Genomic DNA, 18,782 nt, shown 5'->3' with positions numbered 1-18,782 from the left:
AGGGACTACAGGCACCCTTGTGGGAAGCAATAGCACCAGAAGGGACAATGGTAGTTAAGGAACCATTTTCTCCTCTTGACAAAGAGGCCTGAGAAAAGGTCACAAAGAATTATCAGAGTGACCCAGTAAATACTGCCAATGTTTATGATATATAGTCAAACAACATAACCCAGATTGAAGGGACACACAATTGTTATTAGATGCATTAACCAAAACTGAGAAACAATTGGTTCTAAAACCAGCAGGGGACCTGGTAAAGGACCATTATCAAACATTACAAATGGATGGAAAAGAATACTTTCCTCTCCAGGACCCACCATGGGATCCAAATCAGTCGAGTGCAAGGAGAAAGTCAGAAAGCTGCCAGGAGTGGAGAGTGAAGGGAGTGGAGAGGGCTGGACCTGAAACCATGAACTGGGCAGCCTTATATGCAATCAAACAAGGTCCCTGGGAATCTCCCTGGGAATTCCCAGATCCTTGGAAGGACGCCATGCGCAGACACACACCACTGGAGCTGGGCTCTGAAGTAGGAATACAGCAGCTAGTTCATCTATTTCTGGAACAATCCACGGGGGACATGAGGTGGAAACTCCAAAAGCTTTGGGGGCAGATGGGTGAAACTTAGAAGCCTTATTGGAAGAGGCATGGAGAGTTTTCAGCAATTGAGAAGAGGGATATAAGCAAGAAATGGAGAAGCTAGTAGCAGTGGTACAGGAGGAAGGAAAAGGGAAAGGAAGGGATGGACAAGGACCACCCAAACGAGGCCCGTCTCAACTGGGTAGAGACCAATGTGCGAACTGTGGAGAATTTGGTCACTGGAAAAATGAGTGTCCAAAGTGGAAGTGAGATGGCCAAAAGAAAGAAGGGAAAGGAGGGGTGGTTGCAGTCACACATCCACAAGAAGACTGAAGAGGACCCGGAGAGTCCACCCCAACAGACCCCCTGGTTATAAAAATGAAGCTGGGGGAAAAGACAAAGAAGTAAAATTTTTGGTTGATACCGGAGCAACTTAATTGGTTTGAAATAAGGCCTTGATGCCTATGAATTATGAGAATTACGTTATGGTCAAAGGGTGTGGTAGTTCAGCATTTAGGGAAAGAAGTGGGAAACACCCACAGCAGTGATTCCTCTGAGAGAGGCTGTGGGGAGTTCCTTGTGTGCTTGAGATCAAGCCAATAACTGGCCAGTTCTGACAACTGACAGCATTCTGCACCACTGAAAAGGAACTTCACCTTTGTGAATGCCACCTTTTAAACCCCCAAGGCCAGGAACTGGTCTCTTTCTTTGCAGCCTTGAAAGGCAGCAGAGCTGTGGTGTGGCTGGCCCCGCTCCCCCGTGGCCTGTGCGGCCTGGGGGGGGCTGGGCCGGAGCCCAGCTGCTCCCGGGGGGAGATGGAGACTGCGGGATCCCCCCCAGGCCAGGCCAGGCTCTGCTGCGCTGCTGGCTTTCCCGGGAAGCCCTCCGGGTCCCGTTCCAGCGGGGTGGCCAAAGCCCTTCCCAGGGGAGCCCCCGGCCCCCAGGCTGGGCCAGGCCACGGCTGATGACACTCGCCAACACCCCCCCTGCCCCCCGGCCCGCACAGACAGCTCCTGAGAGCTGGCACCAGCCACACCTGAAATCCCACACCACCACTGCCTGCCATGGCTTGGGCCACATTTAACCCTTGCACTACACACAGGAGACCTGCAGACTTTAATCCTCTCTCCAGGAAAAGAAAAGAACCAAGTGACACGGAAAAAGACAACGTGAAACATCAAGGTCAGTAGAAGAAGGAATCAAGCCTCAGATGGAAGGAGAATGAGGAGATGCTCTAATATGCTGAAATAGTCTTTTGGTAGGGTCATGGAGATGAATAATTATGTTCTGAAAAATAACTCCTTTAATTCATGAAAGAGTATTGGGGGATTGAAGTATTCAAGCTGTAGATCTGGGCAAAGGTATCCATTGATGAAGCCAAGCAGATGTGGAGTAGCTGTGATCCCATGAGAGCTTGAACAGAGAGAGAGGGAGATGAGAGCTGATGAAGACCCTTTGGCCCCAGGGGGAGAAGAAGAAAACCTCTATTCTCAGAGATGAAAAGAACCTTTGCCTCTGAATAACTCATCCTTAAAATAAAACCCCTTAGCTCATGGCCCATGAACACACCTCTGAGTGGTGTGAAAATGGGAGGAGAGGGCAGAGTTTGTGCCCTGGTGACTGCCATTTGTAGAAATGAAAAGCAACAAGAAAACTGCTTCTTGTGGAGATCTCTCCATGGCATGACAAGAGAAAACTCCTCTCCCTGCACAGACTGATGAAAAGACTATTGTATAGTTGGCACTGCTTTAACATCCCAGGTTTTGTCTCTGCCGTGTCACTTGGGAAAGGAAAAGTTGGGTGGGGGGGGGAGGAAAAGTTTCTGGAACTTTTATTCTTGTTTCTTATTCTTGTAGACCTGATCATAAAGTTCTTTTTTTTTAAATTTTAAGCCTGATTTGCCCTTCTCCTAATCCATATCTCACAGAAAGAAGGAAGTAATCTAGTGATTTTAGCTAGAACTAAAACCCACCACCCTCAGCCACTCCTGACAGGACTTGTGCTCGAGACCCCTCAGCAGCCTTGTTCCCATTCTCTGGACACGCTCCAGCCCCTCCATGGCCTTCCTCAATTGGGGGCCCAGGACTGGACACAGCACTCGAGGTGTGGCCTCAGCAGTGCCCAGCACAGGGGAAGAATCCCTGCCCTGCTCCTGCTGGCCACCCCATTCCTGATGCAGGCCAGGGGCCATTGGCCTTCTTGGCCACCTGGGCACACTGCTGCCTCATGTCCAGCCTGCTGTCCATCAGTGGCCCAGCTCCCTTTCTGCCTGGCCGCTGTCCAGCCACTCTGGCCCCAGCCTGGAGCACTGCAGGCCTTGTTGTGGCCAAAGTGCAGGAGCCGGCACTTGGTCTTGTTCAACCTCACCTTGTTGGCTTTGGGCCCTGCATCCAGCCTGTCCAGCTCCCTTTGCAGAGCCCTCCTGCCCTCCAGCACATCCACACTCCCAGCCAGCTTGGTGTCAGAATGGTTCCATGAGGCCCTGCAGTGTCACAATGGTCTCCATGGTTCCATGACACTCCGTGGAGTCACAGTGGATCCTTGGTTCTTTGGGCCCTGCAGTGTCACAGTGGATCCTTGGTGCTTTGGGCCCCAATTGGATGATGATTTTGTGAACCCTGCCTTTTACCCTCCCCAGGATATCTCTGATTAGCTGATGCTTTGGACCCTCCCTTTGAACCACCTCCCTATTTCAGCTGTTGCACGCTTGCATTTTCTGTCTTTTGCCCCCAAGATTCCCCAGAGCAATAAATCCTCTATTATCCCATGCAAAAGACCTCCCTCTTGTCCTTGCCTCCTCAGAGCAGAGTGACAGCTAAAACCCGTAGAGTACTCTAGTCACAGCTGGGCTCATCCTGCTCCTGGGGTGTGACCCACTCCTGTGCAGGCCCCAGTGACAGAGCCAGATCAGCTCCCGTGAGATGTGATATATTCTCCTTCACAGAAGCATCCAGGATAAGCTCTAATTCAGCTTTCACCTCTCTACTTTTCTTTCTGCAGGACCTAATGACATCCTTAAACATTTCCTGAGTTGCCTGTCCCTCTGTCCAAAGGTGATGCACCCTCATCTTTTTCCTGAGTTCCTGCAAAAGCTCCCTGCCCAGCCAGGCCAGGCATTTTCCTCACTAGCTCACTCTGGTGTTGGAATATGGGATACAGAGTGTGTGCCCTTGTTTCTAATACTTAGTTCTAGGATTCAAAGAAACACTGAATTTCATATGACATGAAATTCATGAGCATGTTTTCATGGTGATACATGAAAACAAATGTTAAAGTTAGATAGGAAAAGTATAAGTGTGTAGATTAGAAAGTTTCTTAAATCACTGGGTGAAAAAGTAGTTTAGAGAACAGGAGACAAGATGGAAGATTTAGGGTGTTGTCTCTTGTCCTTCTCCTTTCTTCTTCATGTTCTTCTCCGAGGGGTTTTTGGGTAGCAGTAAGTGATTGGGTAAAAAATGCCGCAGTGCAGCGCACAGGTGTTGGGTCATTGGGTCAAATATTTATTGGAATAAAGGAAAAAGGACTCCTCTGTCTCCTTTTTGGACATAAACCTCTGGCGTTCATGGATTAATTTTCCTGACATTTGTTTCTAAAAATAACTTGAATAACAGGTGCAATTTAGTTAGCAAAAATCAATTCCATTTATTACAGTAAGAAACTTTGTCAATTAGTGGAATTCCTATGTAATTTCTCGTTTCCCACATGCATTTTTCACCTGCTCTTACCTGGCCTTATCTCCCCTCAGGCCCCGCTCGTCCTCGCCGAGTCCGGCCCGCGCCGGGGCCGCGCCGGGCGCGCGCGGGGCCGAACGCAGCGCCCCCCTCAGGCCGTTGCGCCGCGGCCGTTGCGGCGCCAGTCGGAGACAGATCGGTGCCATGGCGGAGCTGCCGCTGCCCGCCGGACTCAATGCCAGCACCTTCCCCGCCAAGCTGTGGCGCCTGGTGAACAGCCCCCGCGTCCGCTCCGTGCGCTGGGACAGCCAGGCCCAGGGCTTGCTCATCGACCGCTTCCTCTTCGAGCGGGAGCTGCTCAGCCCGGCCGGCGCCCACGGAGGGGGGGGGCAGGGGGCGGGGGCGGCCCCGGACTCCTTCAAAGCCACGCACTTTGGCAGTTTCGTGCGCCAGCTCAACCTCTACGGCTTCCAAAAGGTGCCGGCATGGCTTGGCTCAGCTGTGCCGGGCGATGCCGGGGCTTGGCTGCACTTTATGAACCCAAACTTCCGCCGCGACCGCCCCGAGCTCCTGCTCCGCATCAAACGCCTGACCAGGGCCAACAGGCAGAGACTGGCGGCGGGGCTGGAGGTGCGGAGCCGCCAGCCCAGCCGCCTCCAGCGGCTCCCCACGGAGCGGTCGCTGCCCGCCTTCCCCAGCGGGCAGCCGCCCAGAGCCGGTGAGACGGGGTGGGAGCTGCGGGCGCGGAGGGAGGCGTGGGCTTTGGCCGTGGGCGCTGCCCGGCCGGGCAGGAGCGGCCCCTGCCCGTGCTGGGGCTGCTCAGCGCTGCTGCCCCGGCCGGCACAGGGGCTGTCCTTGGGCAAGGCAGCTGTGCCGGCAGGGCCCGGGAGCTGTGCCGGGCTGCCGGGGGCTGCGGGACAGTCCCGCCGCGCCTGCGCTCGCCACACGCTGGCCCGCTCGGCCGGCAGCCGGCCCGGCCCTGTGCCGTGGCTGGCGCTGCTCATTGCGCGGCCCTGGGACGCTCGGGGAGCTCTCCGGGAGTGCGGCTGAGCCGAGGGCTTGGGCGTGCTCAGCCCCAGCGGGAGAGGGAGCCTCGTGTCCCATTTGGAGCAGAGGGGAGAAGAGCTGGCACTTGGGTTTCTGGCAGCTGCCTCCTGCCAAGGCTTGAACGGATAGGGGAGAGCTCAGTAGACAGGGAGCTGCTTGTTGCAAAGTGAATAAAATCCCATACACCCCTGTGTGTAGAGTTGTTTATTTCAGTGCTGGAGGTGAGGAGGATTTCTTCTCCTAATTCATCCACGTTTCTCAATTGCTGTGATATATTTAGTAATTATTGCTTGGTGTTACTATGTCATTATAACATATGGAACTAATATACACATATTATACTGTATATTATAATGTAATATAATGTATTGTATTGATCGTATGTAATATATTATAATGTATATTATAGACTCTGGAACGAATTTACATAGTATAATCTCATGGCTATAGATAGTTCTTTTTCACTGTGCTTGTGCCTCCCCAATTTGGGGGTCGTTGGGGGTCTTTGACGAAGGCTTCCAAAGTCATCTTTGCATCTGAACTTTTCAACTTTTTCTTCAGATCATGCACAGCTACGGTGTTCCTTGGTCTGTCTGGTCCTAACCAGTCTAATTGCTTTATTTTGTGGCTAATTGGCTTGACGTTTGCTAATTTTTCATTAGTACTGTACCGACCTCTCTCTGAAACTGACCACCTGATGAGATTTTCATTTTTTTTCCCCTCTCTCCAGCACTGAGCAACCAATTAAACATATACTAGCCAGTACAGGTTATACTAGTCTCTATCAGGTTAAATAGATCCATGAAATTATGATTCAGGTTCTATTGATATCTGGTGATACAGATCTATCAGGTTCTATTGATATCTTCTAACTCAACCTATAGAAGCAGCTTGTAAGTTTGACTTAAGTTCTATAGGCATCAAACCCCCCAAGACATGTGGTGATATTTTTCTTTCTCACCCTGTTTTGGGAGGAGGTGAGCTTTTGTCTTCCCTGACAAAAGCACACTTGCTGCCAAGGGAAACACACCTGAGGAGCAGTAGTGACCCAGCCTTCCCTTTGCTTCCTTTCTTCTTCCCTCCCTGCTGCACAGCTCCCTTGCTCCAGAAGCGCGATGCTGCCTCACCTGAGGATTCAGAGCTGCCTCCAGGCCCTTGCAGGAGAAGTGCAGGTGCTCAGGAGAGTGAGGCTTCCCCAGCACCTGCCAAGAAAGTCTGTGCCACCTCTGCACTTGCTGGGGCTTCACCAGTGGAACCATCAAGAGAGCTCATCCAGAGATTTAATCTCCGCAAGCTCATGGTTCCACTGGTTCGCCTGGACCTGAAACGCCATCCTGAGCTCATGGTTCGCCTCACACCAGTCGACCCTGAAGCTGCTTGCAGGGCCCTTGGACAGAGCAACAGCTGCTCATCTTCTCAGCAGCACAGCCCAGCCTGCCACCCATCAGGTAGGGAAAGAGTTTCTACCCTTCCTTTTCCAATAGTTCCTGGCAACTGAGCCTTTCAAGTGTTTTCCCTGAGTCCTCTGTCATGGCTAGATCTCAAGTGAGAATCACGGAGAAAGTGTACTAGGAAGTGGGACTGTGAATGCCAAAGTATTCTCTGCTCTTCCTGTCCTTCCTGCAGATGTGGAGCTTGTTCTGGGCATTTTCCAGACAGCCTTTCTGCTGAGGTGCAAGGGCAGGGTGAAAAATATTGCCCGCCAGACAAGTGGTCAGTGTTAGGTGAACTCCCCTGTTTCTTGGAATGAAGTCCCACTAGGACGGTGATAGGATATTGCAGATGTTTCAGACTGGCTGCCCTGCAAATCAGGCCGTGCCATTGAAATGAGCTCTGTGTGCCTCAGAACAGCTGCAGCTGCAGAACATGGCCTCACCTACAAGGTTGCTTTTCGAATAAACTCCCAGTTGAATTTCTCAGTGTGTGCCTGAAGATGCGGGCTCTTCTTGGGTGAATGCACGTTCTGTGGCCTTCTGTGATGAGAAACTCAAGCAGCCAAATCTAAAAGCTGCTGGGGAGATAGGGAAGGCTGGGATTCTAAAGTTGTTGTGTGCCTTTGGAGCAGAAGGGAGAAGAGCTGGCAGCTGGCTTTCTGGCAGTTGCCTCCTGCCCAGGAATGGCGGCGGGACACTTTTCCCAGACAGATGAATAAGTACGGGAGAGCTGAGTAGACAAGGAATTGGTTGTTGCAAAGCTTCAGAACATGTGGGGAATTTTCTCCTTCTCACCCTACTTGGGAGGATGGGAGCTTCTGTCTTCCTTGGGAGAAGTACAGTTGCTGCCAAGGGAAACAGAGCTGAGGAGCTGTAGTGACCCAGCCTTCCCTTTGCTTCCTTTCTTCTTCCCTCCCTGCTGCACAGCTCCTTGGTGCCAGAAGCGCAGTGCTGCCTCACCTGAGGATTCAGAGCTGCCTCCAGGCCCTTCCAGGACAAGTCCAGACCCTCAAGGGCGTGAAGCTTCCCCAGCACGTGCCAAGAAAATGTTTGCTGCATCTGGACTTGGGGTTTCATCAGGCCAGCCAGGCACACACAAATTTCAATTCCAGCCAGAGCTCATGACTCCAGCATTTCCTGCGCACCATCAAAGCACTTCTGCGGCCTCTCCAGAGAGCAGCAGCTGCACTTCTCCAGAGCAGCACTTGCCAGCCAACATCCCATCAGGTACGGAATGTGTTTCTCCCCTGGCTTTTCAGAAAGATCACAAAAAGTGACTGAAGTTTTTTGCCACCGTGCTCTGTCACGTGTCCATTTGATTGTGACAATCAGGTGTCAAGGGTACTAGGAAGCAGGATCATGAATATCAAAACAATCTCTGACTGCTTTTCCCGTTCTTGTTGCAGATTTGGAGGATGTTCTGGCCATTTTCCAGGCAGCCTCTGTGTAGAGGTCAAAGGACGAGGCAAAGAACATTTCTCCACCACTGGTCGGAGTCAGGTGAACTCCCATTTTTCTTTGGATGAAGCCAAACTAGGACTCTGATGGGATATTGCAGAGTTTACAGATTGTCTTTTGTTGAGATGAAATACAAGGGATGGCACCACCGTGCTTTGAGATGATTTATTGCTTAAGTAGCCCAATAAGAGATCAGTCCCGAGGCGTGAGATTTACAGGCAGCAAGTCAACCACAGCTCGAGGAAGTTACGAGTTTCTTCTCCGCATGGCAATATATAACTTTTTAGTCCAGTAGACAGTTGACACCAAGTTTGTTTTCACTTATTAAGCTCTTATCACCTTTACTTGATTTTGCCACACTGCGTCTGTCTTTTAACCAACGAGCTAACAGGTCACGTATTCACACACACTTCTGTTATAGTTCCTAGATCTCTAACTTACTTTAAATTACACTATTACACTTTATACCTCCAACTATTTTACTTAATATAATTTCTTACTTACTCTAGGCATATTCTTACTTGCAATTGTAAGAACATAGGTTTGTAATTACTCTACCTAATGTCTGTGTACTTTCATCACTCCATCAATCCAGGCTTTTTCTAAGGCTGCAGATTTTCCATTTCCAACAGTCTCTCCCGCAAATAATGCTATGAAATTTCAGTGCACGCTGGGAGTCCCCAGAACAGTTGCAGCTGCAGACCATGGCCTCACCTCCATGGTTGTTCCTTAGAATAAACTCGCAATTGAAGTTTAGCATGTGTATCTGCACCTCTGGCCTCTTCCTGGGTGAATGCACTTTCTGTGGTCTCTTGTGATGAGAAACTCAAGCAGCCAAATGCCAATGCTGCTGGGAAGATGCAAAAGGCTGTGATTCAAGGTGATTATGTCTGTGTGTATGTCTAGATCAGTTTCCCAAGCCATACTTTAATCTATGTACACGTTGATTAGGATAATACTTTTGAAGGGGAACAGCTCACTCTTCCAATTCCCTGGGAAGTTTTTAATACCTTTCTGGAGTTGAGGTTGCTGTGCGCTTCCTGTGATGTTTGATCCAAGGCAGCAATAAAGCTCTGCGTCCCAAAGCCTCATTTTGGAGCCTCACCGATGTTTTTGGATTCTTCCAGCTGCCCCAGGCACTTCAGTCCCCAGTGCTCCAGCTGGCAGTGCTGGTTATGCAGCATGGAGAGCCCCAAGCTGGGTCTGGAGTACTCCTGGGGAAGAGGAATTGCCACCGCTGGATCTGGACCTTGTTCTGGAGACACTGGAGGAGATGCTTTCACCATCTGTGCCTGAAAGGTCTCCCTCTGCTCAGGTAACTCCATTGGACAGGGATGAGAGGGGCTGGACTGAGAGCTTCTGAATGTTGTTGCATGGCTGAGAAGCAAAGGCTTCTTGAATTCAGCTGTGAATGGACACGGAAGGATTTGCTTGTTCAAGCAAGATTTGCTAAGGAAGAGGGAATGAAAAGGGGAGATAGCCCTTAAGTGAGAATGAGAGGTGTTTGCCAGGTTTGGATGCTCCTTTTTCTGGGAAGAACTGCCCATATCTTCTTGCCAAGCGCGATGAGCCTTTTTCTTCTGCAAACTCCCGCGTATATACCAGTTTTCAAAAGCAATTTGTTGGTGCACAGAAGGAAATCTGGCAGGCTCTGATTGTACCCCTGCAGAATCTATTGGTTGATCTTTGCATTTCCTTCTTTCTGTTTTTCTTTTCAGGTCAATGCTAGTGTTGCCTGTGGCTCTTCAGGAGGGGAGGCTGTGAACAAGGCTGCAGCAGAGGGAGCTTTGCCTGCTTGCAGGAGCTGTGTGAACGTTTGCCAGGAGCCCGAGGAGCTTGGTAAGGAGTGAGCCCAGCCTGCTTTAGAGAGATGGGAGACAGCTGCTCTGAGCCTGCCTCTGGCAGGAAGGGAGATCAGAAGAGTTGAGTTCTTGTCTGCAGCAGGGTTGGTGCTTCCTGGTGCCTTTAGTTCCAATCCTGCACTGGCACAAGCTCCCCGAGCCCTGCCCCTCCATGCTTTTCCAGAGGCTCTGACACCGAGTCCTCTGCTGTGGCAAGAGAGCCGGCAAGAAACCTGAGCTGTTGGCAGTTGTGTCACCAAGCTGCATGTCCCAATTGGTTCCCAGCTCACAGCAGCCTTCAGCTTCAGCCACTGCAGTGAGGACTGACGTCTCTGCGTCAGCCCAGAGAAAGAACAAGGCTGGGCTTCTTTGTGGCAGCTGGCACTGTCTGTGTTTCAAGCTCTCGGGGGTGCCATTTGCACTGGGAGTGTTGTGAATTGATTGGCGTACTTCAAAACTTCACAAGACTGGAAAACTTGGAAGGATCCCTCTTCTTGAAAGAGCAGGCTTCAAATTCTCAAGTGAGAGTGTGCCTTTCAGGCCATCTTTGACAGCCTTTGCTAGCAGGACAGTTTACTTGCAAAGGGAAAGCTACACGGAGGCCAGCATTGACTGAGAGTTGCCTTTCCTTGCCAGATATCCATGTGATCTACCTGGCCAGAAGGGCTGCCCTGCGTGGGAAGAAGGATCAGAGGGAGAGCCTGTGACCATCGGGCAGGTGGCATCCCTCTGTTTATAGATGTAGTTAGAGATTTTTTATCTTGATTTATTTATCTATATAGTTACATGTATAGATTGATAGAGCTGTATTTATAGGTGTATCTATTTCTACATCTGTAGAGTTTGTATGTATCGTATGGATGAGATAGGATTTTATTTCTATGTATACAGTTAGATTTATAGATTTTCAAATTTGTATTTCTATATGTAGAGAGTAACATTTCTATGCACACAGTTACATTTCTAAATGTGCATAGTTATTTAGCTATGAGTTATATGGATGTAGAGGTCCATAGATGGAGCTGTGTAGGCCTAGGCTGCATTTTTCCCTCTTTCCCCCCTGGCTGCCTTTTTCATCTCTTGTTTTTCCCGCTGTGCCCCTTGTGTCCCCCTGTGCTGGGTCCGAGCTGGGGCCGGGCCAGGCGGAGCAGCAGTTGCAGCCCTGGCTGTCCCTGGAGCGGTGGGAGCTGCCGCTGGCCCCAGGCACTGTCCTGTGAGGAGCTGCTGAAGGACGCTGAGACTGAGGGGGCTGAGGAGGCGCTGATGCTGAAGGGACCTTGCAAACCTTGAGGTGTGAGGGGCACTGAGGGCTGTGGGGGAGCAGAGGGCCATGGTGGCACGGAGGTGACAGAGGCACGGGCTGAGGGCTGTGCCGGCTCTGAGGGGACACAACGGCTCAGAAGGGACTGAGCGGGGGGAGAGGCCTGGGAGAGGCCCAAGAAACTGAAGAGGGGGCTGGGGCTTTGCCGAGAGGACGGCGGGGCTGAGGGGATGGAGGGGGCCAGGAGGGAGCACACGGAGCTCAGGGACTGCAGCTCTGCCAGGCCTTGCAACCAATTCCAGAGCCTCCACTTTTGCCACCACAGCTGTGCTGAAGAGCTTGAGGACAGGAAGACACTGAGAGGAGCCAGCAGGGAGAAGCTGAAGGCCTGGAGCAAGAGCAGTGAGCAGGGATGTGCTGGGGCCACGCGAGAGCCTGGGTGAGGCCCCAGGGCCGGTGAGGCCGGGCAGGGCTGAGGGTGGCGTGGGCTTTGGCCGTGGGCGCTGCCCGGCCGGGCAGGAGCGGCCCCTGCCCGTGCTGGGGCTGCTCAGCGCTGCTGCCCCGGCCGGCACAGGGGCTGTCCTTGGGCAAGGCAGCTGTGCCGGCAGGGCCCGGGAGCTGTGCCGGGCTGCCGGGGGCTGCAGGACAGTCCCGCCGCGCCTGCGCTCGCCACACGCTGGCCCGCTCGGCCTGCTTGTTCTTGCCAACCCTCCTGGGGAGGCTCGGAGATTTTCGCTTCCCTGCTGGAAGTGCAGCTGCTGCCAAGGGAAAGGTCCCAGCACTGACTCGCTCTTCCCTTTGCCTCCCAGATGTCCCATCTGCTGTCCCTGTCCAGGAGAGCTGCTCTGCATGGCAGGAAAACACTGAGGGAGAGGCTTTGAAGATGGGGCGGCTGATTTGTTCAAATGTAGTTGTATGGATATTTAGACTGGGACAGTGACATTTGTATATTTTTAGATAGTTTTGTTTTATATATCTATATGTATATATATTGTGTGAAATATGTAATATTTAATCTGTATTTCCATCTGTAGATTGTTCTATATGTATATCTAGAGGTATTTAGTTCTATTTAAACATGTATGACGAGTTATAGTTGTATAATTCTGTCTATCGAATTCTTAGTACAGGGTTATTTAGAGGGGGACACTGATAATTTTGTATTTCTATATGGGCTGTAAGCTTGTTGTAATCTGTAATAAATTAAGTTGTTAAACACCTCATTAATCTTTGTCTATATTGACTTGTTGAGGTTAGCAATAAGTGAAGCTTTTGCTAACTGAAATTGGTATTTGTATATTTTTACATGGCACTATTGTGCTAATATAATAAATGACTTTTTTTGAACTTAATGGAGATTTTGATAGTTGTGTATTGTCAGCGCAGGTGTAGCAATTTGTAATAAATGACATTTTTCAACTGAAATGGATTCATGTGTATTTGTAGCTCAGCTGTGCGGCTGCAGCAATCTGCAAGCAATGACATTTATCAGCTGAGATGGGTGGTTTGTGATTTGTGCTCTCCAAAGCAATGGGCAGATGGAAATGCCCTGACGCTGGAGGATTTTGGTGATGAAAATCTCCAGCCACGCCCAGCACATGCCCCACTTGCGCTCCGGCTGGGCAAGGAAAGCGCAGATTTGGGATGGCAGCAGAGCCACACGTTGGCTCAGAACTCGCTGCACAGGCCTGCTGAGAAAACTCTGGGACTCTGCTGCGCGTACAACTCCAAGCAGGAGGCAGCGGGGCAGGAGAAAGCATTCACCATGAAAAAACAAAGAGAAATTGTGTCCAAACAGATGTGAGGATACTCTGGGAGTTGGATCAAATGCTCTAACTCACTACTGCCTGGGCTCATCTTCAGCAAAACTAGTTTGTTCAAAGCTGAACACCTTCCAGGAAAGAGAGATTGCACTTTCCCCTTCACTTGCCTTGCTGTGGGAGTGGAAGATGTCCTTCCCACAGGGAATTCTGGCTACAGAATTAGGATGATCTAATTGTTGGATTTGTGGAGGGCTGAAATCAGCTGAGAAATGGCCATGGAAAGGTGAGAGCTTAGCTCCAGAGCAACTTCTAAAACGGAATCATACCTAAATTTCCAAAACATCAAAATGACCCCAAGGGTGGGTTTTAGATCATCAAATAATTGGAACTGTTGGTATCAGCAGGGAAGGAAAAAGATATACTGAAGTAGTAGGATATACTCCTTGCACATTCACTTGAACAGTGAATTCAAAGAACAACACCAAAGCCTGGCAACCAGAAACCCCCACTGGATACTGGAGTCAAACAAAATAAAAAAAGACAAATTGTGATTGGAACGATCAGATCAAATTATGTTGGCACAAAAGTCCTGGAGCTAATGGTTACCGATCTTTCAAAAGCTTAAAGAATTCCTGGGATAAAGCAGAAACTGTAAATGACCAATGGAAAGCACCTGATGGAATATACTGGATATGTGGGGAAAAAGCATCCAGTGAATTACCCTGCAGGTAGAAAGGATCCTGCACTCTGGGAATGATTTGACCCTCCTTTTTGCTCCCAAAGTCCAAAAGTAAACTATTAGGAGCACCCCTAGATGAGAGCCTGGGCAGAGAAAAAAGAGAGCTGAATCTTGAGTTTCCAAAAGCAGGAGGGAATCAGAAGTGGGGACAAGATGAGTGGCCTGCAGAGAGGATAAGAGCTTGGCAATAGCCCAGCAACTTGGGCTCAAGACGGGAGCTGGGGATACAGGAGCCCAATTTACCTATTCAACCGACTAGGAAGACTTCAAGCCATGGTAGAAATTGTATCAAATCATATTCTGATGCTCTCGAGTTATCAGCTAAACAGCATTCACTAATGCAAGCATTTGTGTATCAGAAGCAAATTGCTTTGGACTACTTGTTAGCAGAAGAACGGGGAGTCTGCAGCAAGTTCAATGAATCTGAATGCTGTGTAGAAAGAGATGACGATGGAGAAACCATAAGAAACTTTGCAGCAGAAATGAAGCAAGTGGCACATGTAGCGGTTCAAACACGGAATTCTATCCTTCAAGCTTCTTGCTGGGATCAATTGTTTGGGGGGAATTGTCTAGGGAAAGATTGGTGGAAAAAATGAGGATATTTAATATGATGTAAAAGAATGGGGCTCTTATTTCTGCCTTGTCTCATCCCATGTTTTATCCGATTCATCCATTCTGTTGTCTAAGGCATGCAAATAGCAGCAATGCCCATTGATCCTGTGTTGTAGTGCATCTAGAAATCTTGGTACCTCCCAAGGTTAAAACTCACCTCTGGTTTGTGTAATGTTAGTTCCTACCTGAAAACCTTCTTTCCCTCCCCCCCCTTCCCATTGGCTGTGACCTCCCTGCATCCCCTAATCACCCCTGCCCCCTGGTATAAGAGATAAGACCCAGAGCATTTCGCTCTCTCTCTTGCCCCGGATGGACGACAGACAATAAACCCGGGATTATTCCAGCAAGTTTGAGCCTCCTGTGTCTAGATACTTTGAGTCTGTGTTGTATCCACTCCAGGACCCCCTCCGCCGCCTGTGCCCAGAGACCAGTGGCAGGCACCACGGGGGTGGGACAGAGGGGTCCCATCAGGGAGCTGGATTGTGACAGAGTGGCGCCCGACCATTGGGGCTGAACAAGCCCACGTTAAAGGCTTATCGGAGCCAGGGTGAGCCGTTCTTTGGAGACTTTGGATGCAGTTAAAAAAAAATACAGCAAAAAAGTTTCTGAAAAGGAGTCGAAAATCCTCCAGCACCAGAGGACCGATTCCAGGGCAACAAGTATCCTTCCACCGCCAGAAAACGACAGAAAAAGGTAAGATTGAAATCGGACACCGGGCTGGGAGGGGTGGAGAGTGAAACAGACCCCGGGGGACTGTGTTCCGTGTAACTCCTTCCCAGCGGCAGCAGACCCGAGCGTGTGGGGTTCCCCCAGCCGTGGGCAGAGACGGAGCGGGGGTGGGAGAGGGAATTCTCCCTGCTGCTTGTACAGTGTGAGTTTAATTGTAATCCTTTTGGTGCAACCTTGTTTTCTGTGGTAGGGAAAATAGACAGATTGTGTGCAGAGCTGCTGTGACCTCCAAAAATGGGATCCCGGCTATGCACACAAGAAAGGAGTCATACACAACAAATACAGAATTTTTTAAAAACCACAAATGTAAAAATTTCAAAACATAAGATAAAACAGTTTGTATCATATTTGACTCAGCAAAGTAAACAGATCGAATTGTTAAAATTAGATTCAGTAACTGCCTGGGATGAAATTGGAAATTCATTAACCTTAAAAATAGAAGGAGGAGACAAATCGGCCCTGAAATTCCTCCCAGTTTTTCTTTTAATTCGAAAAGAATTAGTTAACAGAGAAATAAAAACGGAAGACAAACAAGAACCTAACTTTCCTAACTTTTCCCCCAAAACCTCTGTTCCCCCAATAGAAAAGATACCCGAGACAAACAATACAAGTTCTAATCCGGTGTGTCTCTCTCAGTCACCCAGTCCTGCCTCACAAGCCATCAAGGCTCCCTCCCTATACCCTGTCAGTGTTACAGAAAATGTATCTTTCTATCCCCACATGGCTGAGAGCCAAGATGGCGCTGGCCACGTGTTACCCGGCCACATGGTGAATCCTCCTGTGTATCCCCTTTCTCCTACCCATAATCCCCCCCAGCCCTGCCTGGCCCCACCCTGTGACCCTGCCCCCCGAGGCTGTAACCCTATTCCCTGTTCCTCCGGCCCCTGTCCCGTGGGGAGGAAGAGCAGGGAGGGAGAGAGTTACACCCCTTGCTCCTGCAGAGGAGCAGGGAGAGGGGTGTCCCGGCTCTGCCCCCCGATGGGGGGGTGCCAGCCTCCCGGGCCTGGCATGGGGTGGGGGGAGACCCCGAGGCCCGGTGTGGGGGGGGGTGGGACCCCGAGACCCGGCATGGCAGGGGGGGAGAACCCGAGACCCGACATGCGCGGGGGTGGAACCCCGAGGCCCGGCGTGGGGGGGAGCGCCCCCCCGCCCGGCTCCTGTGGGGGCGGGGCTGGGGGCGGGGCCGAGTGGGGGCTGAGGGGCGGGCCCCCACCCAGTTCCCACGGTCTGGGGGGCGGGGCCGAGTGGGGGCTGAGGGGCGGGGCCCCGCCCAGTTCCCACGGTCCGGGGGGCGGGGCCGAGACCGAGCAGGGAGGTGAGGTTGCCTCACCACATTCCAAAGGCGGGTGTGGTTGTGCTGCTGCAAATTGCCCTCATGGCCCCGGGGGACGCCCCGGGGGATGGAGAGGTGGAACCTCACAGCCTGCTCCCAGTGTGGAGCCACATGGTGCCCCTGGGGGATGGGGGAATATGGGCTTCCCCGATGTCCGAGCAGGACAAGCCTCTCCCCCCTCCCAGGTCAATACAACTGGGGATGGAAAACAAAATGGTTTTAATTCAGCCTTTTTCCCCATTGTTGCTCCTGTCACTTTTACTGGAATGAGACCACAAAACCGTACTTACAAACCGTTTTCATACCAAGACAAAAAAGAAATTTGCAAAGTACAAAGAGAATTTGGCCGTAATAGTGAAATATTTAAAAGCATTGTTAAAACAACATTAACTTCAAATGATTTAGTTCCTACAGATATTAAAGATCTTTTTAAGTGTTTGCTTACACCATCTGAATTTGAATTATGGGAAAACACATGGAAGCGGTTTCTAAAAAACATACTGGTGGAATTATTAAAAACTAATCCCCAATATGTGGATTTATTAAATAATCCTATTACTTTAGAGCATTTATGTGGTGAAGGAGTATGGGAAAAACCTGAAGACCAAACTAGGGCATTGCCAAAAGCTGTGATAGATAAAATCACTACAGCTGCAGAAAAGGCTTTCACACAACTACCTACAGCTGACACTAAGGGCAGTTATATTAATGTAAAACAACTGCCCTCAGAAGGATTCCTGCAATTCTTAGACCGATTAAGAGAACAAGTCTCCCGTCAGGTAGAAGACCCCGTGGTACAGACAGAGTTAATCAAAGAACTTGCTCAGAGAAATGCTAATGAATCTTGCCGTAGAGTCATTTTAGGTTTGCCTGTGGATCCCCCTCCAACCCTTGCACAGATGTCAGCAGCCTGTGCAAGGAAAGCAGAGATGTTTTCGCAGGAAAAGAGACCTCCCTGGACCACCCCAAGACCTGTTGCTGCAGTTTCATCTGAGACAAGGAATGAACAGATGACGCCTGACCAGTAACAGCGAATTTGTTTTTATTGCAGAAAACCAGGACACTTTGCTAAAAACTGTCCTTTAAAACAACAGAAACACATGGATACCAGCTTGCCAAAAAACTTACATCACAGCGCTTATCCACTCAGCGTGCAGACATAAATGAAGTGGAAACGAATCTCTGTCCTTTAATAAAAAGGGAAAAGGGGGGTGAAAAACTGCAAAACTATAATTGTGAAAAACGTTTGCCTAATAAGGTCTGGCAACCGCAAAAGCGATTCAGACTTGTAACTTCTAAAGCTTTTTGTTTCAGATCTGACCGCTGGACTGTTGTTGGAGTAGATTTGCAGGATAATTCACAAGACCTGGCTGGACTGGATAGTAGGTATTTTGTTATTGGAGACACAGCACACACACCAATAGAGATTGAGGTGGCTCCCATGACAATCACGGGAGGCCTAACACACCTCACTCTCTTAGCTAGGTGCCCCCAACCCCCTTTCTATATAGACAAAGGGCAGGTAATAGCCCAGGTAATCCCTGTTCCAACAGAAGTCCCAGTAGATGACAAAGCACCGGGAGTTTACTGGGCAGAAGTAGTGGGTGAAAACAAGCCAATTATAGGATGCAATTTAACACATAAATCAGAACATCTCCATGTAGAAGGGTTAATTGACACTGGGGCAGATGTGACCATCATACCGGAAAAGGTGTGGCCCTCACACTGGGAACTACAACCAGTGGCAGGAAAAATACAAGGTGTTGGAGGGATGAAACTGGCAAAAATTGCTAGAAATATCGTCCAGATCGAAGGTCCTGATGGTAGGATAGCTAGTGTCCGACCTTTTGTAATTGACTACAAGTGCCCCCTGTGGGGGAGAGATACCATGTTGCAGTGGGGGGTAAAACTCAATATTCCTGAGACACCTCAGGATTTTTGATAGAGGCCACTGTAGAGCGTCCTGTCCAAAAATTATCTTGGCTAGATAATGATCCAATTTGGGTGAACCAGTGGCCTCTCAGCAAACAAAAACTTGGGGCGCTAGAAAAATTAGTGGAAGAAGAATTGGCTAAGGGACACATAGTAGAAACAACCAGCCCTTGGAATTCCCCGGTGTTTGTAATAAAAAAGCCAGGGAAAGATAAATGGCGTCTCCTTCAAGATTTAAGAGAAATAAACAAAAAAATACAAGACATGGGATCTCTCCAACCAGGAATGCCCTCCCCAACCATGCTACCACAAGATTGGCTACTAGCAGTACTGGATATTAAAGATTGCTTTTTTCAAATTCCCCTGCATCCAGAGGATGCACCAAGG

General features: G+C 49.9%; 1 protein-coding gene across 1 annotated transcript; it reads left to right on the top strand.

Annotated features, from left to right (window-relative positions):
* The first annotated feature begins 1,122 nt into the window (after positions 1–1,122).
* Positions 1,123–12,712, top strand: LOC147649093 (uncharacterized). The gene is made up of 8 exons (XM_086865001.1): positions 1,123–4,965; positions 6,389–6,742; positions 7,655–7,954; positions 9,313–9,500; positions 9,904–10,024; positions 10,663–11,317; positions 11,613–11,726; positions 12,097–12,712. The coding sequence occupies exons 1-6, from the start codon at positions 4,452–4,454 to the stop codon at positions 10,731–10,733; spliced, it is 1,548 nt and encodes a 515-aa protein (XP_086721127.1). The 5' UTR covers positions 1,123–4,451; the 3' UTR covers positions 10,734–11,317; positions 11,613–11,726; positions 12,097–12,712.
* The last annotated feature ends 6,070 nt before the right edge of the window (positions 12,713–18,782 follow it).

The sequence above is a fragment of the Cyanistes caeruleus genome, chromosome 28 (assembly GCF_971803275.1).
Source record: "Cyanistes caeruleus chromosome 28, bCyaCae1.hap1.1, whole genome shotgun sequence".
Taxonomy (NCBI): domain Eukaryota; kingdom Metazoa; phylum Chordata; class Aves; order Passeriformes; family Paridae; genus Cyanistes; species Cyanistes caeruleus.
This window is presented reverse-complemented; position numbering and strand designations above follow the sequence as displayed.

What these genes read in the sequence shown, in the direction of transcription:
- LOC147649093 (XM_086865001.1), top strand. Translation starts at nt 4,452, where the DNA reads ATGGCGGAGCTGCCGCTGCCCGCCGGACTCAATGCCAGCACCTTCCCC. An exon ending in CGGGCAGCCGCCCAGAGCCG is followed by an intron (nt 4,966 to 6,388) that starts GTGAGACGGGGT and finishes CCTGCTGCACAG; the next exon opens with CTCCCTTGCTCCAGAAGCGC. An exon ending in GCCAGCCAACATCCCATCAG is followed by an intron (nt 7,955 to 9,312) that starts GTACGGAATGTG and finishes GGATTCTTCCAG; the next exon opens with CTGCCCCAGGCACTTCAGTC.